The sequence below is a fragment of the Felis catus genome, chromosome A3 (genome assembly GCF_018350175.1).
Source record: "Felis catus isolate Fca126 chromosome A3, F.catus_Fca126_mat1.0, whole genome shotgun sequence".
Lineage (NCBI taxonomy): Eukaryota > Metazoa > Chordata > Mammalia > Carnivora > Felidae > Felis > Felis catus.
Window position 1 is genome coordinate 41,392,539 of NC_058370.1, and position 25,387 is coordinate 41,417,925.

The 25,387-nt window shown below is 38.8% G+C and overlaps 1 protein-coding gene across 1 annotated transcript in view; it reads left to right on the plus strand.

The window, feature by feature from the left end:
- The window catches only part of MACROD2 (mono-ADP ribosylhydrolase 2), a 2,026,389-nt gene that overhangs the window by 1,961,351 nt on the left and 39,651 nt on the right, over positions 1-25,387 (plus strand). The window contains exons 15-16 of the mRNA XM_023251484.2: positions 5,128-5,202; positions 5,454-5,546. Coding sequence (XP_023107252.2) covers positions 5,128-5,202; positions 5,454-5,546 — 168 coding nt within the window. The remainder of the gene's footprint in view (positions 1-5,127; positions 5,203-5,453; positions 5,547-25,387) is intronic.

Sequence of the window (25,387 nt, forward strand, 5' to 3'; positions counted from 1 at the left end):
AGCGAAAGGCAGAAGGGCTGGAGACCCCTGGAGTCATCATTAACACACAGCAGGCCGGGGTGCAGGGCTAGGAGCTCACACATACCTCCTTTTCCCATAATATGCCCAGTCCTGGCTTGGCTCAGCAATGAATGAGCAAATATGATTATTCCTGGATTTCAAAGCTGTGCACCTCGTTTCTTTCCCCATGTTATTTTACTGGTTTTATTTGAGAAAAATTAAAAAGAAGAAAATATATGTATTTCCGTTCAGGAAAAGATTTCCAAAATATGTAAAGCACACGGGTGAAACAGATCAAGAGTGGGTACAAGTGAAAAGGCAGGGGGAAAGAAATATCCCGAAAGAAATTTGCAATGGGCTCTTATCCTCTAAGTGAAGTACCAGGACTTACTAGGCAAAGAGAAAATCCCTAGTATTCATCAACAGCCCTTAGGCAGTCTCCCTTGTATCAGTAGATACCCAGGCTCTGTTGAATGCGGTCTTCCTATCCCTGATTGAATTCCTTGGAAGATTTGTCAAGTGGGGCACTGAAACTGGGACACACGGGAATGCAGAGTGGCTGCTTTTATTCTCTGAAGGCTCTACTCTTTTCCTTCATTGTATGAACAAAGCCAAATTGCAAATGATGAGGTAATGGTCCCAGCAGTGATCTTGGCGGTAGGTGTGATGGTCGGTTCCCCATATCAACAGTGATGGAGAATGAGCCTCACTCAGTGAATGCTCTCTCTCAATATCATCTATCTAATAAACACACATCAATAGTGACTAGAAACTTCACCAGGAGATAGATCCTCATTGAATGCCAAAGATAGAGGGAATCTAGGAAATTATCTAGTTTTGCAGCCTTAAAAATAAATAATGAAAGTGAAGCCCAAAGAGGTTGTGATTTGCCTAAAACTTTGAGTTCTTATTCCAGGGTTTTTTGCAATAAATATAGTATACAGAGTGCTTAGCAGCCTAAGGCACTTACTTTGTTGCTAAAGGATGCAATAGAAAGTAAGTTACAGTCCCTAATTACTGCTTGCAGACATTGATGAGTACTATAATGGACAGCCAATTAAATAGGCATTTACCGATCACTCCTTATTAGTAGGTGCTGGGAAGGGAAATATGAATAAAGCACAATTTTTATGTTCACAATGCCCATAACCCAGTAAGAGAGACAAACAGATACAACTATATTACAGTATGATAAGAAGAATAAGAAGAAGATAAATGAGCAAAAAACTCAATAAGAAAATATGTGAAAATGATTGATCCTGCCTAGTGATTCAGAGAATATTGCAAAGAAAGGTAAATTGATGGTTTAGTTTTGAAAGATGAGGAGACTTTTACTAGATAGAAGGTGGGGCGAGGGGGGGGGTGTTTCAACCAGTGAGAACACATGTTGAGTGGACACAAAGGCAAGAAATAAAGTAATGGGTTTAGAAAATGGTGACCAGGTTGGGATATAGAGAGAATGGAAGGTAGGTGAGTTGACCAAAAGACAAAAAAGAGGGAAATTCAGGGGCACTTGGCTGTTTCAGTCAATTAAGTGTCCGACTCTTAATTTCAGCTCAGGTCATGATCTCAGGTTTCCAGCCCTGTGTTGGGCTCTGTGCGAATTGCACAGAGCCCGGTTGGGATTCTCTCTCTCCTTCTCTCTTTCTCCCTCCCCTACTTGCTTGCTGTCTCTCAAAAATAAATAATAAATAAACATTTTTTAAAAAAGAGACACTCAAGAAGAAAGAGCTCCTCAACAGCTGAATTTCTCAAGTATTTTAGAGTTCAAATAGAATAGACACTGAGCAAAGGAAACTGGATTTAGCTAGACACAAACACCTTTTGGTTACAAATTTTTCTTCTGTGATATCATAGAAAGCACTTTTCTCTGCTTCCCAAATTGTTTCATTATGATTATTATATTATATAATATGCATTTGTTGTAAAATATAAAATGCAGGTTAGCAAAATAAAAATCCCATAAATTAAAATCCTACTTACCATTCAAAGATCCAGTGTTAACATTTAAGATAAAGCCTTCCTAGCTTTTGTTTCCATTAATATAAATATGTATAAGGGCATGTTTGATGAGTTACAAAATAGTAGATGATTAGTAGATAGTAGTAAATAGTAGATACTTACAAAAAATGAAGTCATATTCTACATTCTACAGTCTTTTAAAACTTCATGATGTGTTTTTTAATGGTTGCTCTCACATTAAAAAAAAAATGCTGCTGCTTAGATTTCCTCTAATCCTTAAATTAGAAATTCTATTGCTATTTTCTGTCCTCTGTGTTTATCATCTTTTTATGTTTCCTTTTCTCCTTTTGCTTTCTTAGTGAATTTTAATTCAGAAGTTTTATTTCTAAACCATTAATTTATCTATAGTGCTTATTCTTTTTATGACATCCACTGCTGATGTTAATGTTGTCATTTTGCTTTTAGGCTTGTAGGTTTTTCACAATGCCTCAGACAGTATCTATGCTCTTCAATCCATCTTTTCATTTCTTTATTCATCAGTTCTTTGCAAACACAAAAACACTGTATATGTTTTTTGTTCTTCTGAATATATCTTTTACAAAAATATTTTTCGTTACTATATAATTCCCCTCTTTTTTTATGTTTCATTTTTTAAGTCCCCTGTTTGTTTGGATAGCTAGAAATAGCTATCCAGGCAAGATGTTTGCCAGGAAATAAATTGAGAAATCCCCTTCACTTTCCATGTGATATAATCCTTCTCTCCATCCGGCCACTCTGGTATCCATCTAGTATTTATCCAGGATAAAACTGGAATGCAAAACCCGTGGCTTTAGTTTTATCAGAAATAGGATTGATAAGGGGTGTCTGGGTGGCTCAGTTGGTTAAGCATCTAACTTCGGCTCAGGGCATCATCTTGCAGTTTGTGCATTCAAGTCCCTCATCAGGTTCTGTGCTGACAGTGTGAAGCCTGCTTGTATTCTCTCTCTCTCTCTCTCTCTCTCTCTCTCTCTCTCTCTCTCTCTTCCCCAATCTCTGCCCCTCCCCCGTGTTCCCTCCATCTCTCTCTATCAATAAAAAAAATAAAAATTAAAAGACAAAATAAAGACATTTCCAGGCAAAACAAAAAGAAAAAAGGGATGTGTAGTCAGATAAACCCAGTTAAAAATTTTAAAAGCAGAATGGGGATCACAATACTTACATTGCAGGGTTAATGTGGTAATTATAGATAATGTATGTGAAGTGTCTGGGCCACGTTTAGCATTTTTTATTGGATAAATAATTTGCAGATATACATTTATCCTCTAGGTCAGTGCTTCTCAAGCATTAATGAACTTACAGATACTTAGAAATCTTGTTAAAATGCAGAATCTGACTGTAGGTCTGAGATGAGACCTGAACTCCTGTATTTTTGAAATTCCAGTATTGCTTACCAAGGACCATAGTTTAAGTAGCAATAGAGAGGAATGGAGATGAATGGGGTTTATCAGCAGGGGAAACATCTTGATCAAATCTATGTTTTAAAAGATATTTCTGCTAGCAATTTACAAGATTGACTACAGGAGAAGAAAATGACAGATCCAAGAGACAGATAATATATCCCTAAATGGGGAAAGGTGAAGGGGAAATGGAAAGTGGGAAAAGAGGAACATTTTAAAGAATCATCAAGACTTGCCATTGCATTGAATTTTAGGAGTGATGACAGATAGTCATCAAAGACAGCTTGAGATATTTAGCTTCAATGATCAGACATATAAATATGCCAAAGTTGTAATTATTTTATCAGATCCTTTTATCAGATTGAAATTGAGCTCAAGAGGAGTGGTGTCAAAAAATTTCTTTTTTAGGCCGTGCTAGCAGAGCATGAACCAAGGGGAAGCCATATTGTGAGCACCTTAAGAATAGTTGTATTAAAGAGGGAACTATAAAGAGTCGTATATAACAAATAATCCTAAAAGTCCCGTTGGCTTACAGCAACAAAGGTTTGTTGTGTCTCTGCTTGTTCTGCTCCACATGTTTTAATTCCAGGATATAAACCTGAAGGAGGGCACTCTATTAGGAGCAAGAAAGATGGAGGAAACATGCAATGGATCTTGAAGCTTCTGCTCAAATGTAGTATCCGTCATGTGTGTTGCTGTGCCATTTTGTAAACCAAGTCACCCTATTGGCCTGGTGTCAGTGAGGTGGGAACAAACACTTGTCCCCCAAGGGCCACTGCAGGTCACATGGTCACAGACAATGCAGTAGAATCCTCTTACAGGAAGATGTAGGGGCAAATTGAAACAATAATGCAATCTACCACAGGGATGTGCCCAGTCAGAGCCCAAGCCCCTCTGCATCCCCTTCATACCTATAACCAACTCTAGCTCTGGACTTTTTTTTTTTTATTTCAACAGTTAAATGTTCTTAGCATTAAAAAAAAAATAAATATTCTCAGCATAAAATCTTTCATTAAAATGAGACAAATGGACAGATTTCGATTTCCTCTCTTAATGAGCACTTAAATATTCTAAACTCTACAGGGGGGAGTAAAGGGGAGAAACCAGGGGGATGTGGAAGAAAAAAAACATTACTAGATAATCAGCCTTGGAGTAATCAAGAGTTGGCTGAGCCCTCTCCTGACTTTTGCTATATTTATTAGGTGTCTTAACAGAATGGTTGAGGTGTTAGGTGACCCGATCCCTGTGCGCTCACATTACTTACATTTTTCATGCTCATTTAAGGGGAGAATGAGAATACTAGTGTTTTCACTTTCTAGGAATCCTCAATATAGGAAATGTCTATACTTAAAGGAAAATTAAGTGTAGATAACCCATACAGCCCAGGAATTATTTAAAATTTCAAAACTTCCAGGTTGTGCCCATAGACGTTCAGTACATTAATAAACTAAATACAGATTACACCAGTCAGGTCGAAGAGGTTTTTGCGTAATTGTCAGGATAGCTCTCACAAAATAAATGGCATAAATTTGATGATTTGCAAAGTTGTCCACTTTGGTTCAAAACTGTTCTCTGCCTCTTGACAGATGAAAAACTTGACATGGTTTTTAATTTTTTGCTTTTTCAAACCAGGGATAAAGCTATGGTCATGCATCTGTCTCTCTCTCTCTCTCTCTCTCTCTCTCTCTCTTTCTCTCTCTCTCTCTCTTTCAATCACTGTGCTTCACAGGACAAGAGCATGACTCAGCGAAGAATGAGATAAAAATTGAGGCAGAGTCCCAGAGCTCACATATGGAAACTGAAGGTATTAAAACCAGAATGTGTTATCAGAGAATGAGATGAAACTAAACCATGACTTCTGCATATCCCGTGCATGTGAGTGGTGTGGGTCTGTCTTTCAAGCACTGATTACTGGAGAATGGCAATAGTGTTCTGCTTTGTGTGACACTTGAAGGGAAAAAAAAAAAAGAACTTGAAGTTTCTCTGCTTTAGTCACTGTGTTCTCTCAATGATTCCAATTAAAACATCCCTGAGTGTCCTTCTGGCTCTCTTTAGAGCTTTCACCAAACCAAGATGATGCCACGACTGTTGAGCAACCAGAAGTGATCCTGCTAACAGATGACCAAGAGGAAAAAGAAGGTGAAAAAGGTAGGTAGGACTGCTCTTAAATTAACCCATCAGGAATAATGAATTCCTTTGGATTCTCGCCTACAATGCAACCATCAGTTATCCTCCTGGAAGAGCAGCCTGTGAAGGGGGAAAATGAACATTTCTTTCATCCTCAGCCTACTTGTGAGAGTAGAATAATCTAGAAGTAGCAAAAGAAGATATTTGTAACAGTTGTTTTGTCCTTCCAAATAGTTTGAAGATATTTTTATTATTCATTTCTATTTAATTTAATTTAAAAATTATAGCATTGAGAATGCCTATAAGAAATTGAAATTAAGGACTAGATGGATGAGAGTCTTAGAAAGTCTGAGATGGCTTTAAAACACACACATTAACCTTTCTGTATTGATTTCCTTCTGTCGTCCTTCATATGGCAGTGATTAAGGAAGCAATTTATGTAAAATGTACACATTATATGAACCTTCTCAATTGTAGGCTTTGTCCACTAATACTAAGATACAATAATATTGAATACTGCTAAAAAAAATAAATAAGTGAGCATCATAACGATTTCTGAAGCCATAGGAGGAACAAATACTTTGTAAATTTTAAAGCGCTACTTGGGGCATGAAGCCAATATATTGGAGAAAGACAAACATCTTTTTAAAGCATCTATTTTAAAAAACTATTATCAAAGTTCTTATTGAAGAACTGGATGATTTTTAAATATAAAGCAATCTCTTAAAAGAAGCCCAAATATGAAATAAAAAATGAAATGATTTGTCTGGTATACTCTATCATAAGTCATGCTGCTCTTAAATAAATATGTGTTTGCAAAGCAGTTACAAAGTAATAACTTGACAGGCCCTCTTTATAGAACACAGGGATCAATTTTGTTTCCAAATTAAAAGGCAGACATGATTTTAATGGTAAAATCAGGTCAATAGTAACTACTGCCTCCAAATTATGAACTCTTCTTGGCAAGGGGCATTGACACAGTTTAATTACTAAGCTGGGTTAGTAATTTCGACATCTTTTAAAAATTTCCACTGCATTTAGAGCACAATACTCTTCCATTCCAGTTCAGGCTCATGTCACGAAGTTCCCGGCAAGTCTAGTAAATGGCATATCTGGAGTATTTTAAGTCTGATGATGGTAACAGAGAATTGATACAACCCTTGCTTGAGACACAGATACATGGCACTGCTCTCTTCCTTTGTACTTCTAAAGTGTAAAATACACAATGTCTTGCCTGCCTGCTTAATTTCTCTACAGCAGAAATCATTTACTTTGTATATTGTACCTCAAGACATGCAAATGAGGAACAGCAAACAACTAGTATATTTTCTTCTTTTTTTTTTAAGTTTGTTTATTTTTTAAGTTTAGTTATTTATTTGAGAGAGAGCCACCCAGCCGCCCCACATTTTCTTCTCTTTAACTTGACCTACAGGGGAAAGGCTGGCATTCAGCACACCCTGACGGGTTTCCCTTGGTCCTTCAGCAACTGGCTCTCCTCTAGTTCCTGAAGAGTTAAATACCAACCTCCCTCTGCCTTGCAGGGATGTCAATGCTCTATAGCAAATGGCAGAATGACACCTAAGAAGTGAAGTCAAATTCTGCTACTTGCTTATAGCAACTTTGAAGTTGGGCTTCTTTTTTTTTTTTTTTTTTTTTGAAATTGACTTTTCACTGCAGGAGAGTAATAATGCATGTGGACTGGTTTTCCCTCTCCTTCCTTACCAGAGATACTTAACTTGGCCCTGCCTTGCATATTCCTGTTTAAATTTGAAGTAATATGAAATGCATCCCCTTACCATCTTTTTCTTTGCTTCAGAGTAAGGGTTAATAGGTAGCTAGCTTGCTACACATTAGAAAAGTCGCCGAAGGAAAGTGGGGCAATGTAGATTCAGGGTACTGTGTGTGAGGTAGCTCTGCCCTCACTAACAAGCTGGGTGGCCCTGGGAGAGTTATTTAAATTTTCCATGCCTCAGTTTCCTCATCTGTAAGATGGTGATGACAAAATCACCTGTCACGTATGGTTGCAGAGAAACTTTAGTGAGTTGATCCATGTACAGAAATTACAATACCTGCTGCATAGAAAGTGCTCAGTGTTTGGTGTTTCTCATACTTTGATACACTGATGACAAAGTCGAGAGGATCCACATTTGGAGCTTCTTGAGCCCATTCGTCATCCTTCCTAACTGTTTTGAATCCATAAAAACTTCACATTTTCCCTCAACAACAAAAAATTTGTTCTCGGGGCGCTTGGGTGGCTCAGTCGGTTAAGCGTCCGACTTCAGCTCAGGTCATGATCTTGCGGTTTGTAGGTTCGAGCCCCATGTCGGGCTTGGTGCTGACAGCTCAGAGCCTAGAGCCTGCTTGTGATTCTGTGTCTTCTCCGCTCTCTCTCTCAAAAATAAATAAACGTTAATAAAATTAAAAAAAAAATGTTCTGCACGTTTCCTTTTCAGCACCATCTCCTGCAGGCAGTTTCGATATGTATATTCTTTTCTATAAAGATAGAATAATTAATGAAAGGTGAGGAGGGAGGCATTTTTCTCTATTCAGAAGCTTCTCTCTCTTTGTCAAGATGTCAGTCTTCTGTTTGAGAAGTGCTGATCCAACCATAATTTCTATTTTTTAAAAGAAGATGCCATTGATCTATTGGTAGTTCCACGGAATAAAAGTACTAAATAACTGAAATCAGGACTTTTTTTTTTTTTTGCTTTCTTTAGACTCACAGAGCTAGAATCTTATTTGAAACCATTTTGAGAATATAGCTCCACGTTTTGTGTATATTCACAGTGTCTCTTATTGGAAAGTTGCACAAACGTATTAAAAATTACCCCAATCTACAAACAAAACAAATGAATGTTCTATTACATTTGTAGGGATAGTCTTTATAGCTTTAGGAATATGGGTTCTCTTTTATTTTGGGAATCCAAGGAGACAGAAAGTGGTTGCTTTCAAAAAATTTCAGACCAGGAAAAAAATGTATAACCTTTTTCTCTCATTTTGCAGCATTCTATAAGATTAGAAAATGTAGATAATCTTCAGGATACATCTTCTATGGCTCCCTGGTGTATGGGCACAGATGTTGCAACATTAAGTTTTGAAGTTAGCTCTACCAAAATATGGGTTTTGAAAAGAAGAGAAAATATTCAGCAGAAGTTCATGCTGATAAAATTATACAATAGCACAATGGACATATCCCTGGGAGATCTGAAATACAAAAATTTCAACGGGCATCGAGTGAGGTTTCACATATGGCAGCTTTTCTCTGAGAGCTTCATTGCCTCTTTCTAAATGAGCCCAGTTTTATGCTTCCCCAGCAGGGTCTGCAGCACATATGAAATCCAGTAAAATAACCCCATTTAGGCTGATAACCCTAATAGGAAAGTAATATTATAGGAGATCTCCTCTAAACAGGATCTCATGTTTTAGCATAAAGTAGAAAGCCATCATTAAAACATGTTTCTGAACATGTTTATTTGTAGTTGAATTGAGAAATATTTGACATAAAATCTTAACTATATCATATTGCTGTCATTATTAAAACATGTAACTTTCATTTATGATTTACTATGAATATATTGGACTTTTTCTTCAAGTGTTGCATGGAAGGCATACATCCTAATGATTATTCTTATATCAATTGATAAGTATTTTCTGAAATAGTAATTATTTATTCTCCTAAGGTTGATCAAACTGTTAATAGAGACTTCAGATCTACAGTTGGACTAAGTCAGACCTCCTTGGGAAAAGATGGATGTAGACAGGCATAGAAGCAGAAAGTGAAGTAGAAGCCAGCAACAAGTCTAAAATATCATGTTTTCACGCTTACGTTTTGGCCTCTATCAGGGCTGTGTAACAAAGTGTATGCAAATCCATGGCTTCTGGCTCTGGCTGTGTGGTACCTTTAATGTCTCTGAATCCCCGTTTCCAGGGTCATACAATGAGGGGCATGAACTCAATAATGTAAGTATGGGGTTCCCCGATATCACAAATTTTCTCAGAAGGCCAAAGAACTGCATTCTTGATAAAACGAGGTAGGGAGGGCAACATGGGAGCCAGTGGTCATCAATACCTAGAGAAGGCCGTAATTATGGGTTTTACTCAGTTCTATTTCTTGCATTCTACTGATAAAAATGCAGCAATGCCCTGGATCAGACAATAAGATCAGCCAAATCAACCATATTTTATTTCAGGACTTAACTGAATAATTGGACTGCTAATTATTCCCAGAAGATATTTTAAATGGGGAAAAAATGCCTTTCGGCTCAAATTAAGTTTCCACACAAATTCTACTCAGAACGAGGCTGGATTTCCATCACCATCTTTCTTACCCAAGTGTGAAGCATCTTTTCTTGTAGCTCCTCTGGCCACTGTTTCATCTTTAGGTGAACACATAGTTAGTGAACCACTTTCTTTTATGCTCCTACCAGTCAAATTCAATCGGGATTCATTTTTGTCTATAAAGCACCACTACACAGCCCTTGGTGTTTTCCACTATTTATGGGATTCTTGCATGGCTGACAGAGCCTTTTCCTCTCTGCTTGACAAGCAGCCTCGACACCGACAATGCAGCAACAGACAGCATCTGTGGCATCCAGGCTTTCATACTCCAGCCTGTGTTCTTTGCTCTAGAGAATCAGAGTTCGGGTATAAGTTGATTCACACAAAATATTATATGAGCTTGTACCTGGAGTAATTACTTTCCTGGAACTTTATATTTTCAGAAAGTCTTTTTATCTCATCTTTTCAAATGAAGTCAACTTTAATAATTCTGTGTGTTTTACATTAACAGCGCTACAGTTTAGTTTGGGGGGGGGTGTTCATGTTCCAGTAGTTACTTCTGTTATTGGTCTGCTTTCCTCATCATATTTTGTAGCTGGAATTTGTGAACCAAATTTTGTTTTAGAATATAAGATAAATTCATAATGCTGATCACTGTACAGGTCTTAGGAATATTTTGAAGTGTTTAATGAAATCCCTTGTATTGGGTAAATATATTGAACATAAAAGTTGTAACTTTTTAAGCTTGATTATTTAGGTTTTCTGCATATCTGTCTGTATGCAACATATACATATAGAACCAGTTCATTCAAATTACACCGTATAAGAGGTAAAGATACATGACTCTTTAAAATTCATTTTTAGAACGCTAATCTTCTTCATGTTTCTCCTTCAAATAAAAAATCAAAGTTAAAAAACAAAAAGAATGAATAGTATATTCAGGTCTACAATAATAATTTTGGTTTCCATACTGCATATCTGTATGTGTGCAAATTTATATTCAACATCTCCTCAATAAGAAAGTATGTATCATGCCTCCTGAGTAATAATAATATTATATTATTATTGGCCAAAATTTAGCCTTTTGGCCAAATCCTCTAGCTAGCTTGGATCAGCTGTCTTTCAAGATTGGGAAAAATTTAGCCTGAACTTCCATTCCACGTGTAAGGAGGAGGGGAGGAAGTACTAGAATTAAGGACATATGTAGACTTAAGTGAACATCAGGATCAAAACTTATCATCTCTATCTGGGGAATTTTCAGAGATCATCTCTTCTAATAAATCTCCAGCATCCAGCTTTGTTCCTGGATCCACTTTGTCTTTTTTTTTATTTTCTCCCCTCCCTAACTCCCCAATTTCATTTACAATTTGACTTTGTACCAAGCCTAGATTGCCTGGTCTTGCCCTGAGGCATATGGCAATGTGGCTTATCAGAGTAATTTGCAAAGATGAAACAGACCTCTCCCTTAAGTAGAATTCTGTCTCCAGGTGTGGAACTTTTTATTCCTCTCTGTTCCATTAGACTTCTGCAGCTCTCTGTGCACAGCATACCTTCAATCTTATCACATCTAATAAAAAGATTTGTTCCTGCATCTAACCATAATATTATTTTGCATATATCCTTAAATATTCCAGACAATTAGTTTCCTCTAAAAATAGTGAGTACATTGTTAACATTGGGTGACATGTTCATTATATTTGCCTTCTTCTCCAAGATATTAAATAATGTGGAATTATAGTTTTCAGAAAGACACAATCATGTAAAAGATTTTCTTTAAATCATGAATTAATGAGGGAACTAGTAAGATATAAAACTGATTTAAAAGAGAATTTTAGATGTATATATCTCCATAATATACATACAATCAGGAGTACTGAATATAGCCATGCATACACACTTACACACATAACTCAAGGGTCCTGAAATTTGAAAGACTAGTTAATTTATGTAGGGCAAGAAAATATATTCCTTCTCCACCAAACCAAATGCATTTGCACGTCTGTAAACAAGTCTCTTCTTCATCACTACAAGTTTTCTACAAGTTAACTTATTTTTTTAATTTTTTAAATGTTTATTTATTATTGAGGGAGAGACAGAGAGTGAGCAGGGAAGGGGCAGAGAGAGACCGAGATGCAGAATCCAAAGCAGACTCCAGGCTCTGAGCTGTCAGCACAGAGCCCGACGTGGGTCTCGAATTCACGAACCCTCAAGATCATGACCTGAGCCAAAGTCAGAAGCTTAACTGGCTGAGCCACCCAGGTGCCCCTCTACAAGTTAACTTCTCTCTGTACTGATAAAATAGTCTAGTTGGTAGAAAGTTTGTCAAAGGAATAACACACATAGATAGTCCCAGAGAGGGTGCTGTACGATACCCAGCCTTCCACAGGAGGGCCACACTCTCTTTTGCCCACTATCAAGTCTTAGACAATCTTTCTTGACAGTATATGAAGGTAAGACTGCCATCTTTACCCTTTTTCCCATTTCACTGAATTCATCAGTGTTGGTTATTTGATATGTTTAACAGATAGTGACAAAATGCCAGGGCAGTATTGGGGTAAGGCAGCAACTTCTCATTATGTCTCTGAGATTTCGTTTACTCGCTATCATTTTGTGCCAAGGGCTACTGTAAATGGACATATGCTGTGGATGTAAATGTACTTCTAAGATGCCACAATTTATGATGCATCATTATTTTACATATCATTAAGAAATGTTTTAAAAATCTTGCCAATTAAAGTAAGAAATGTCATCATTTAGACTTTGTATTTTGCAACTATTGAAATGATTTTATAGTTACAGCTATTAAAATAACTACACATAGAGTTTATCATAAATAACTTTGGAGAATACATAAAGGGAAACGTATTAAATAAATTAGTTAAGGTATTGCTAAAATTTCACCAGATACAGGGTCTACTTCTGAATCAATCTCAATCAGAGTTATCAATATCTGTGTTGTTTCACACATACTCTGCATATGTATGGTGTTAAACATGTGGATGATTCAGACTTAAAGAGAATCCAGAAAGAAATTAAAAGGCACTGTGCTATTATCATTAAGGTAGAGCTACTTACTTTTTTGCTTCTACGTAGAGACAATTGCTAAACACTTCCTGATTTACTACCTCCTCAGTTCCTTCCCTATTTCACTATTATTTCCAAGGGTTTCCCTCTAAGCCATCCAAACCCATTCTGCAAGTTTTGGTACTTCTGTTTTTGATGTTAGTGCCTATATAGGATCAGTGAATTTCATCACAATGTTCTAGCCAACAAAAATTTTACAATTCTCTATTTCATAGATGTTATGATATGAAAACAGTGCAACTTAGTATTATGAAATGTAATTATTTCCCAGTGCAAACAACACAGCCTAGGTAAGGAAAACTTAATTATTGGTGATATAATCAAGTAAAGTTATTTTTTTCTGCTAACTCAGAAATCTGACTGGCGGTGGAATCCTTGTAAGCACATTCGTACACTGTTTCCTATTGCATATCATATAACTGAGAGTGATAAATTGTTCCATTCATTCAACAAATACTTATTAAGCACCTAATGTTGATGTATACAGTCAATAGGGAACATATATGTATTATATTTATTGCACTCTGCTGGACTTTGGAATAGGATTCATGCGGAATAGTGAAAAAAAGCATAGGAAATATGAGTTACTTATATAAACATAAGCAAATTATGTATTATGTATTTTAGTTATATACAGTATACACAAATTTTTTCTTATATATATCTATGTTGCTTATTTTATGTGTTCATATGTGCTGATTATATATATTACTTATGACTATATATTATACACCTTAGTTATATATAACATATAACACTGACTAGCTTTAACCACAAGTAAGCTGTGTAAGCCTCCTGGAGCCTTAGTTTCCTCTTTAGTGAGAGATGTAGCTGTCCTCATGCCTCTTGGAGTTGCTAAAAAGATGAAATGAAACTATCTTTGAGGAATAATCTGTGGCCTCTAGCAACAACCCATCGGCCAAATCTGGCCTGCTGCCTCTTTTTGTATGGCTTATGAATTAGAAATGTTTTTCACACTTTTAAGTGGTGGGGGGAGAAATGAGTAATAATTTTTGAGACATGAAAATTATATTAAATTCAAATTTCAGTGTGCACAAATAGAATTGTATTAAAACCTGCAAAGACTGAAACATTTATATCTGGCCCTTTACAGAAAAAAAAATTGCTGACTCCTAGTCTATAGCATCTATGTGAAGATAGCCCAAATTACCTTGAAGGTGAAACTATTCATTATCATGCAGGAACTCCTAAGTTACAAAGTCTTTATCAATACACAGACACGTGTGCATGTATGTTTCGTTAGTACTGTGAACACAGGTTTATTCCCACAATGCCTTGCCCAGCTGTAGGCACAGCATCTGCCCTGTCCACACCCCTTCCCAAACTGGGGAACTGGGAGAAAATGGCTCCCTTTGATGTTAGCATCCACTAGAGGCAACCCAAAACAGTGTGGCTTGGGTCTCAAGCATTTCACAATTTGGATGGTGAGAAGGAATACTCCAAAGCCTTGGTTCTTTCTCTCTTAGAATGAAAACTTAAGTTTCCTATAAAGCATTTTTTTGCCACTATTTGAAAGAAGAGTCTACCTATTTTTCAGTGAACTGATCTTTACTTTCTCTGAGTAGACTACAAGTGAGACCTTCATTAGGACCATGAAGTAAACATCCTAACACAACCATTTTTACGGAAAGACCATTAGGTGACAGAACTCACAAACGCAGGTCCAGTCTGTAAAATGAGTGGGGTGCATAGTTAGGGATCGTAATAATATGAATATGGAAATATGTTCGTTTATACATTTTGTTGTAAAGACCAAACTATTGTCATCCCAAATTTTAACATATAGGCTTAAACTCAGATATTAGTTGGAACATCTACTTTTAAAGACCACAGAAGCTCAACATCTATTTGCATAAAAGATTTTTTTAAAGTAACAAATAGCCACAAAATATATTGGATAAAATATTTACTGCACTTTGCCCATTTCACTTGACTCAGATGAAGGAGCTTCTAGACCCTGTTGATTATATAAAAGGTATATCCATTCTGATTTGGATTTCAAATTTAAGTGCTAGTTTTCTCTCTGTTTTAGAAGGAAACTCAATTTCTTTTTATTACTTGTTATACGTCAGGTGCCTTCATTTCAGCACAGTATGTAAAGAGCAGGTGGTATAAGGAGTACTTTGAATGTTAATTATTTTTTTCATTTATTTCACTGTGAGGATTTACCTTTCAATGCGTTTTTATAATCAGGATGGAAACAATTAGGGAGCTTGCTGCTTGAATGTTTCACTACATTTATTTTATGACATCTGTTGCAATGATTAAAAAAAGAAAAGAAAAGAAAAGAAAAAGGGAGGTAAGCATTTTAACAATAGTGAGGGGTTTGGGTTGATTGTATGTGATAGCTTTATTTCATTGTGAATCTTCAAAGGAAGTGTAGTGATAAATCAGTCATGTTTCTAACCAGTAAATACCATCTCATTGTTAGAGCTTACATTTTTGACGTAGAAGCATGTCTGTTCATGTTTCAGAGATGTCATAGTTTATTAGTCTTGGATTTTAATTGAAACCAATAGAAAAAAGCTACAGAGAAATAGGAAGGAAAGGGGAAAAAAAAATGGAAATTTCTTTTTAATGACATATTTCAAAGGAGAATGTTCTTTTTCCATTTATCATATTCACTTCATTCCTCAAATATATGCAAAATTACTTCACCTGTCATTCATTTTCATATACTTTTGAGCATAGTTCATGAAATAATAATATTTGGTATCAGGAGAGGTATGGCTCATAATATATTAAGATATGGACATACATTTTCAATGTAAGGGAATACTTTTCAAAATGAATATAGTCATTTCATAGTGTGTTACATTACTCTTGTTTTTCCCATTAGCAAATATTATAGACAGGCCTATGCAACCAGAAAATAAAACTTGCATAAAATCCAATAATTATATATAATTAAATAGGATAAGTAATAGCCAGGATAAATATAGATATAATATGTGTGTGTATGTCTTTGGGAGGGGTGGGGGAGAACATGTGCCTGAGAACCACACCGTGGTTTTGAAGATGGATAAAGGGGAGGGGACATGAGCAGCCTCTAGAAACCAAAATATGTAAGGAAATGGATTCTTCCCCAGAGCCTCCACAATGAAGGTAACTCTGCAGACACCTTGAATTTAGCCCCATAAGACCCATTTCAGACTTCTGGCCTCTAGGGCTGTAAGAAAATAAATTTATGTTATGGTAAGAAACTAAGCCTATGGTAATTCATTACAACAGCAATAGGAAATGAATACAATACCTCTCGACATGGTTTCTTCAAACCACGTTGAAAATCCAGGCTTGTCTTAATAGATCCCCAGAGGAAGGAAAGGCTCCAATATCTTTCCATGTTCCAGTTGGGAATTACCATGAAGTTGTTCCTGCTTCTATAATCTATGCTAAATTAGGCAGCATTTTTATTATCGTGACCCATCCCTTTTTAATGTCAGTCTCCGGTGGTTGCACAACTGAGATTTAATTCAGGTAAATCTAATTACCCTGGCCCCAGTAAGTGGAAATGGAATAGTTACGCATCTCTAGGAGATTAGAAGAAAAGGATTTAAAGGCATTAGGGAAATGGAGAAAAGGAGGAGGGGGAGGAAGAAGAAATGAAAGAGAAGGAAAGGTGGGAGAGAAGGAAGAAAGGATAGAAGGATGAAAAAGAACTGATTTCTAGTTTCTGGTCTGGGAAAAATAATAAAGTAAATATCCAACCAATACTTTTTGGAAATGGAAGACATAAAATTCATGCCCAATAAACTTTCCAATTTGGCTGTCTCTGACTAATACTGCAAAATGAGAACAGAAATCTTTTTGACCCTAATAGTTTTCTAATAGTTAAAGGCAAAACTGACCACAAACATGGTTGGTATATTATCCTAGCACAGTGGCTCTCAAATTGATGTGTGTATAGGCATTAGAGTGTTTGTGATTTCTGGACCCTATCCCCTAGAGATTCTGATATAGTAGGGCTTAGTGGGCTTGGGAATCTGCACATTTTTTTAAATGTTTATTCTTTTTTTTTTTTTTTTTTGATATACAGAGAGAAAGTGTGCGAGCACATGTGTCCCTGAGTGGGGGAGGGGCAGAGAGAGGAGAGAATCCCAAGCAGGCTCTGTGCTGTCAGTGCAGAGCCCAACACGGTGCTCAGATCTTACAGACCGTGAGATCAATGACCTGAGCCAAAATCAGGACTCAGATGCTTAATCGGCCCAGCCACCCAGGTGCTGTGGGAATTTGCACTTCTATCAAGCTCCTAGTTGATGGTGATGCCGCCAGTCTGTGGGCCACACTTTGAATGGCACTCCTAGTCTAGTATTTTTGCATCCAAATTTAGACCATTCTTTTTGAAAATCCCCTTATACCTTTCCCCCTGCCTTAATTTCATTGGAGGGTGGAGTGTTTAAACATGGCAACAATGATAGATACATAGACAGATGATAGAAAGCATATCCCTTCTCGGTACATCCGAATCACCTGGATGCCTTGTTAAAAAAAAAGATGGATTGCTGGGCTCTATGCCTTGAATTCCTGATTCAGTAGGTTGGGGCTAGTGGGCAAGCGAGAGCTTGCATATTTAAGCTCCCAGGTTGATGCCCATGCCCCTGGTCCAGGGAACACACTTTGAGAACCACTGGCAAAGCCCTTGTTTACTATCCACACCAGCTGACTCCCATCAGGCACCGTGGGAGGAGGTAGTCTTTTAATATTGTCGTGGACCACCAGGATCAGCGGCTGGGATACCAGACATTAGGATACTCATGAATGTAAGGTAAGATTGGGAACCTCTTCCCAAATGGAGCCCCAGTATGTCTGAAATCAGCTGCTGCTCTTCCCTTTAAGCCTCTCTTCCCATATGTGCCCTCCTGTGGTCAGTGGTGCAGTGTGTCCCTCCCACAGTGTCTAGGAGGCCAGATGGAGGAGAAACACGTGCTACGTGCCTAGGTTAGGAAGATGCAGAAGAGGAGTGTGTCCGTTGGAAAATCGACCCAGTCTACTCCAGGAGCATCCTGAGTATGCCTTTGAGTTGCGTACCTGAAAAAATGTGTTTCTTGTTTTTGATGAGAAGGAAATAACGAAGGAAACAAACATTTTCCTGTTGTTTTAGTAGTTTCACCCATGTTCCGACACAGAGGCAAGACAAAGTAACATGAAAGAAAATGCCATTCCTTCTGCAAAGGTTGAAAAAAAGAACAAACATAGGATTTAGGACATAACTGCTACCCAACTTCCAGGAGTTACCTACACAAAGTAAAAATAAACTCTGACTTAGCAGTCCCCTATCTGATTTAATTTGTCTTCCAAAACCTAACATTTTCTCAGCTGCATTTGAGGGGATGAGTTATTTTTTAAAAAACAAAAAAGGAGAAACCGAACAGGGCTTTTAGAGTGATGCACATAAGCTGTTTGCCATATTGAATCAACACCTGGGGCATTGATGTGAAAGCCAAACGCAGGCTGTTCACCTGGATTGCCAAGTATAACAGAAGCAACTGTCTGGTTGATGCTGTCAGACGGGACGTGCCTCGCGAGGGCTCCATCTGAAGCTGCCTTTGAGGACCACGGATAACCTGAAAAGAGGTTGCTCTGAAACCTAATTCCAGTTTAGGAGCAGATCTTTCTCTCCTTTCCATAAACTACCTGTGATTTCTAATTAGAAATGCGCTTCTCAACCACGCTGACCTGATTCCTTTTTCTCCCTTAAATGAGTGTCCCTTTTTTGGTGTCGATGTTTGACTTTGCTTATTCGCTAAGCACTGTTGTTGCCTAGTCCTCTAAGCTTGTCAGGCCTGCCTTTCCCAACATTCCAAGTAGTAATAGTCTCATTGACCCAGTAATTAAAGAAATCCTGTACCTTTCCACTCTGGCTAGCTGCCCTCTTTCTTCTTCCCTATTGTTCCTTTAGTAACACCACCAGCAGATGGTTAGAGATTTTTCACCCTTTCAAAAGCTTTATATTTTTCCCATCTCATCAAGCATATCTCAGCCAAATGTAATTAGCTTAAGGCTTTCGAGCCCTCACGGGAGATCAGTAAAAAACCCAAGCAATTTCAATAAAGAGCTTGAAAAGAGGATCCTGGAAGGCCGTGCAAAACCACAGGAGAGCAGCTATTATTTAGAAGCAGGGATCTCTCTTCCTCCCTTCCCCCTTTGGCATTTTAAATCCTCAGAATATTCATGAGGCCTCCAGGGCTTTGGAGATCTGTTTGGACCATTATTGGGTAGGTGGGATATTTAAGCTCTCTTCAGCAAGGTCAGTGTTTGGTTCCTTTTAATTGATTTCAATCAAGGGGCCTTTTTGGGTAGCCCTGAGTTACTCCCAAATGGCAAACAGTTTGTTTGCTAAATCTCTTAGTCTTTTCATTCCTTTTTTTTTTTTTTCATCCTTTGGTTGTTGGAAACTAGCTGGTAAGCCTTCTTTGTAGTTCTGAGCATTTGATATGAAGGCTAAATTAATTAACCTCAATACAGATTTGTACCCTGCCTCTGACTGGTGGTGAACCCCCTTTCTTTCTGAATAGCCACATGTCCTGCAGAGCTGATCCCAAAACCAGAGCCCTTTTCCCCACACTTAGGAGAAGGCAAGTTTTTGAGACCAACTTAAGCTCTATTTTTATTGAAATGGAGTGAAGTAGCACTTAAGGATGTGAAGCATAGATTTTTTCATGGGATGTGGGGAGAGAGACATGGGCTCACCCTTGAATTGTGCGATGTGTGCTTTCCCCAAGCACTCAACAGGGAGGCTCCAGGTCTCAGGTGTTGGGTAGTCAGATGATTGTGTTCTCCTGTCAGTTTCTCATTACTAAGAGTTGGGTGAAAGGGGAATTGTTCTTTGTAACTGCACTACTCCCAGCCTTTTCAGATAAGGGGAATCAATGCCAACGCTTGATTAAAATGACTTTTTTTTTTTTTGTCTCAAGTGAACTAATCAGTTTCTTTGTGGATAGTGAGGCACAGATATGGATATGCACCTATGATGAAGATTGTTACATACATGCCACACTTCAGAGGACAGTGTAAGGGTGATTTAGGGGCAAATTCCTTTGAGAACTTGGGAACTGTGTTCTGAGCCGTGTTATGCCATGGCATAGGCTTGGGAAGCAGTCACTAAACATGAACTAACAGCATCATCTCCAAAATACAACATAATGTTTGAGATGCAAATTGATTTACAAAAAGATATAAGCAGGGTGGAAGTTTTCTGTAGGCAGGACAAATAAGAACTTGGTCTTTAACAGGTGCGTTTCATAAATGTTAGTTTTACATTGAAGAATGAAAACTTAATTACAGTAAAGCTGCACTATCGTTGTTTAGACTACAGCAGGCCCAAAGAAACCAGACTATCTCAGGCAGGGGGAAAGTTCTGGATCACAAAACTAGTTGTGTTGGTGCAGAATGAGTAAGGCAGAGAGAAAAGGAAGGGATGCCTGGGTGGTTCAGTCGGTTAAGTCTCTGACTCTTGATTTCGGTGCAGATCATGATCTCCAGGTTCTTGAGTTTGAGCCCTATGTTGGTCTCTTCACTGACAGTGCAGGGCCTGCTTAGGATTCTCCCTCTCCCTCTCTGTCTGCCCCTTCCCCACTTGTACTCACCGTCTGTCTGTCTGTCTGTCTCTCTCTTATTTTAAAGTAAAATAAATAAACTTTAAAAAAAGAAAGAGAGAGAGAAGCAAAAGAAATTGCTCACAAGACCATCAGTTAATAACAAAAGAGACAGAGAAGGAAAAGGACCAGTAGCAAACTTGATATCCAGAAAATGTGCAGAAATGATCTTCTACAGAGCTCCTTATACAATAGTTATGCTATTAGCCAGAGTGCCATTGGCAGGATATCTTTGGTTCATTCCATTTTCCAAATAACTGATGCTTAGTCAGAAAACTTTCGGGGCCAATTATCACTATTTTTTAAATTTACAAAATGATGATATCCATCTCCCTCCATTTTGAAGTTATAGAAATTAAGGGTAGGAGAGTTAATGCACCTGAACGGGGTCATACATTTAGTTGGTGGAGGCAGACCAATCCGTTATCCAGATTGTGGCCCAGTATTACTTTTTCCACCCTACCCGTTCCTTTATAAACTGCTCTGAGGGGTTGTTCTTCGAGGACTAGGATACTCAGCAGAGGTGTCTACAGCATTTCAACTTAGCTCCTTTCTGAAATGGTGAAATCACCCTGCTGTAAATCTTGGATTTGGAATCAATCCTGAAGGTTGCCCAGTTTAGCTTCCTGCTCTGATGCACAAAAGCATTATTCCTTCCCAGCAGATGCTTTCACCTCTACTACAGAGCATACCCAACGGGGAACTTACTACCTTTCATCACAGTTCCTTCATCCACTGATGATTCTGAGTGTTCAAATATGAACTGGACTTTGCTGCGCCTTTTGCTTCTTCACCCCATTTCTTCCCTGCGTAGGGAACTGAGATGAGCCTGGCCTATATGGTGAGCGCCCCTTGACTATTTGAAGGTACTTTGCAGAGTCACTTTCTGTGTATTTTTTTTAAACTCCCTTTAAAAAAAATTTTTTAATGTTTATTTTTGACAGAGACAGAATGAGAGTGGGTTAGGGGCAGAGTGAGAGGGAGACACAGAACCAGAAGCAGGCTCCAGGCTCTGAGCTGTCAGTACAGAGCCTGACGCAGGGCTCGAATTCATGAGCTGTGAGATCATGACCTGAGCCAAAGTCGGACGCTCAACCGACCGAGCCACCCAGGCACCCCTCTGTGTCTTCTTGTTAGCCCCTTAATTCATTCCTTCCTTCCTTATTCCAAATACCCCTCATATCACAAGGTTTTCAAACCCTTCTTCATTTTGGTGGTGTACTTCTGAGCAAGTTAAATGTGCCAACTTCTCTCTCAAAACATGGACACAGAATTGCACACAATGATCCAGATCTTCACTTGTCAAATTAAAGACTAAAAGAAATTGCTACAAGCCCTGCAAACTCTGTATACGAACGTCTCCCTTTGTGGGATGTTAAAGCATCTGAGTAGTAGTGAGACCAGCAGCCAGTCTGCAGAGGCTTGCAGACTATGCAGGTTCAAAGGCAGGCTCTTCTCTAATGATGCACGAACAAGCTATTTACCCCTGGACTTGGTTTCCCCATCTGTAAATGGGGATAATGGTAGAGGAGTGTTTATAAGGTTCATGTGGCTTAATATGTGTAAAGTTCTAGCAATACCGCCAGGCACGTAGTCAACTCTTAATATTAGTGTGATTGTTCTGAGCAGAAGCCCATACTCCAAACTAAAGAAAATCCTCACATAAAAAAAAAAAAATTTTTTTAACACTTATTCATTTTTGAGAGTGAGAGAGAGCGGGACGGGGGGAGGGGCAGAGAGAGAGGGAGACACAGAATCTAAGCAGGCTCCAGGCTCTGAGCTGCCAGCACAAAGCCTGACGTGGGACTCAAACTCATGGACAGCGAGATTATGACCTGAGCTGAAGTGGGACGCTTAACCGACCGAGCCACCCAGGTGCCCCCAAAAATCCTCACATTTTTATGATGAGCAGAGAGAAACCTAAGAACTATCAGAACACTGAATCAAATGTTACCTCTGCTTTATGATTAGTGGGCTAACCTACTCCCTTAGTCCCGACAAGCACAACGTAGGACCACAAGGGTGCCCTGAGAGCCATCTAGGTACTTTGATCCTCCAAAAATGCCCCAGCTAGAAGTCCAGCAATTTCCCTTTAGCTGCCAATGTCTTTGATAGTAAGAGACCTCATTAAAGGGGTGCAGCTGGTCAAGAAAAACACGTGGAAGCCTTTGGCTTCTGGTAGATGTGCTGTGTCATGAGAATGCATCTGTCACAGCTGGTTCTGTCCCCATGCAGAAGTGACAGGGCCATGCAAACATCTCTAAAGCCTGGCCAAAATGGGCCTGCAAACTGAAGGAATAAAACATTCATGGAGGTGGATCTGTGCATGCCCACTGGCGTTATTTTTAGGCACTTGGGCACAAAGTGTAAATGCTGCAGCATATATAACATGACTGTCACAATCATAGTTGACATTTGTATAGAAATGGCAAAACAGGGACCCAGGAGCCCAGAAACAGCCCTCCCTCAGCTAGGAGATTCAAAGTTGTAGGACTTATCATTAATTCCATTCTCTTACTTAAGTTTCTTATTATGGGGCTTTATATTTACTAGAACTTCTTTTAACTGTTGCTATTGGATCAAAGTCTATTACAAAGCAGGAGACAGAAAGACCACTTCCTACCTTGTTCAGTTTCATTTCCTCCAGGCCCATCCCATAAAGAAACTCACAATCCCCAAAAGAGCCACATGCTCAGGGAGAAGTAGATCGAGGACAAACAAAAATTTGAATTCCAGCAAATCGGAAACTACAAGGGATTGCTGCAGAAGGCAGTGGTAGCTCTCTTTAACCCTTTTATAGAGGTCATCCCTGGTGGGTTCGATCTTAGACTACAATGGAAGAAGTCTAATATTTCTCTCTACTGGACTTGATTTCAAATGCCAGGGTTGAGGTTCTTGCTTTATATATAAGCTACATTATCACTGGTGGCTTAATTTTTCCTAGGATTATTAACGATTATGAAAATCTCACCGTAAAAAATGCCAAGAGAAAGAGAACCAGATGTGGGTCCTAGTGCATTGGGCTCACCCAGGCAGCATCACACAGCCTAAGTGAAGAGAGCTGACCTTCAAAGACCCTTCTCTGCAGGGCTCTCACAGGACCAGCATCTTGTGACATTTTGTGCTGGGTACAGAATCCCACAGGCACTCACTTCTTATCTCAGCGTATGCCAGTGATCACAGCCACAAAGACCAGGGGACAGAATATGAAAGAATAGTGCTTTGTCTTCTTACCATTTTATCTTATTTTCCCTCTAGAATTTATATTTTGTACCAACCATTTCATAACAATAAAGGCAGTTCTAGAGAATGGGAAAAAATAGCACTATGATATCCAGTATTATTATATCAAACTGCTTTGGGCTTTACCCTCTTTAAAGTGTGTTCATGTATTCAGCTACAAGGAAGTTTCTAAAAGTCCTCATGGGCAGCTCATTTCCTTATCTCCCAAGTGTGCTGTTCCTGAGTCATGGTCCTTGGGTTTTTTGAGAACTTAGGGTATGAGAACCATGTTGGGAGATTTAGCATTTCCTCCATCCCTCGTGGGGAATAGACTAGAAATGCCTGGCAATCACCCCCCCCCCCCCGTCACATTTGGGCCCCATTTGGATTCTGACAAATCAGTAACTAGAATAAAAGCAGCCTGATGTGGGAACACAGACTTGGGAAGCCAGAGACAGGGGTGGTACCATCTCAACACACAATTTTATATGGTCTTATCAAAACCAAAACTTTCTCCTCAAATGGCATTCTCTTTTCATAATCAAGCCAGTCCTTTTCAAATGGCATAAGTGCATTTTCAACATCCCGCAGGCATGAGGAAAAGCTTCCCCCAAACAAAACTAAACCCATTAATCTCAGGACTTCGAGTATCTTACCCTAAGAGGGAAACAGGATGGTTTGGGTCACTTGTGTTAGGGCATTGGTGGTGGGGCAGAAATATTTGGTGTCATTGGAAGCACTGTGAACTGGGAATCTGAAGAAATGTGTCCTGATCCACATTTTGGCAGTCTGATTCCTACTGAACAATGGGGTAGGAGACCAAATCCTCAGGATGTGACACTCGCTTGTGAAAGTCCTGTCAGTGTTCACTGACAGGCTAAAATGGCACCAGCTGCATGTGGTCAGAGTTTGTGAGGCCAAAACAATAACTACTATGTTACAATGAGCCAGTTAACCCTACCCTTTGGCTGAAACTGGCTTCTGCCTGATATCTCTGAGATAGACGGAAAGTCCTAATTGTCCAAACTTGAAGTCATCCGTTGAAATGCCAGCAGATTCTAGTGGTTCCAGGTGGTGCAAATTGTTAGGTGATCCAGAGTGTTAGTCTAGGTCTCCTTAGGACCTATTTGGGATTTATTTGGGAAATACAAGGTATTTCTTAGGGAAAATGCCCATGTGAGAGAAAAGGAGGAGGGGGTTGGTAAAGGCTAGGAGAGCCATCAGATGACACTGCAAGTGTGACCTCCAAGTAAAGGACACAGGGAAGGAAGGTTAAGAGGTGTGCAGGGCAAGAAAGTTTTGGCAAAGCACCCGGGAATCTCTGAGGGAAGTTTAGCCAAGAACAGACCTGCCTCAGTTCCCCTCGGTCACTGCTGGGAGCCACCTGTGAGAACCAGCCTCAGAACAAACACAGTGATGGATTCCAGAGCCCAGCAGATGGGGCCCCCAGTTGATTATGCTGTCTGTAATTGGAGGTCTGCAAGGCACATTCTCATGGCTGTCATACAGAGTCCTGGAAACTTGGGTAAGCATCCAATAAATGACTTTACTTTTTAAGCACACAATGTGGGTGTGCAACTAATTCTCAGAAACAGGCCCACTTTTCTAAGTTGCTTACAAAATAAATGAATCAACATTTAGACATTCAAAGTAAGTGAATTT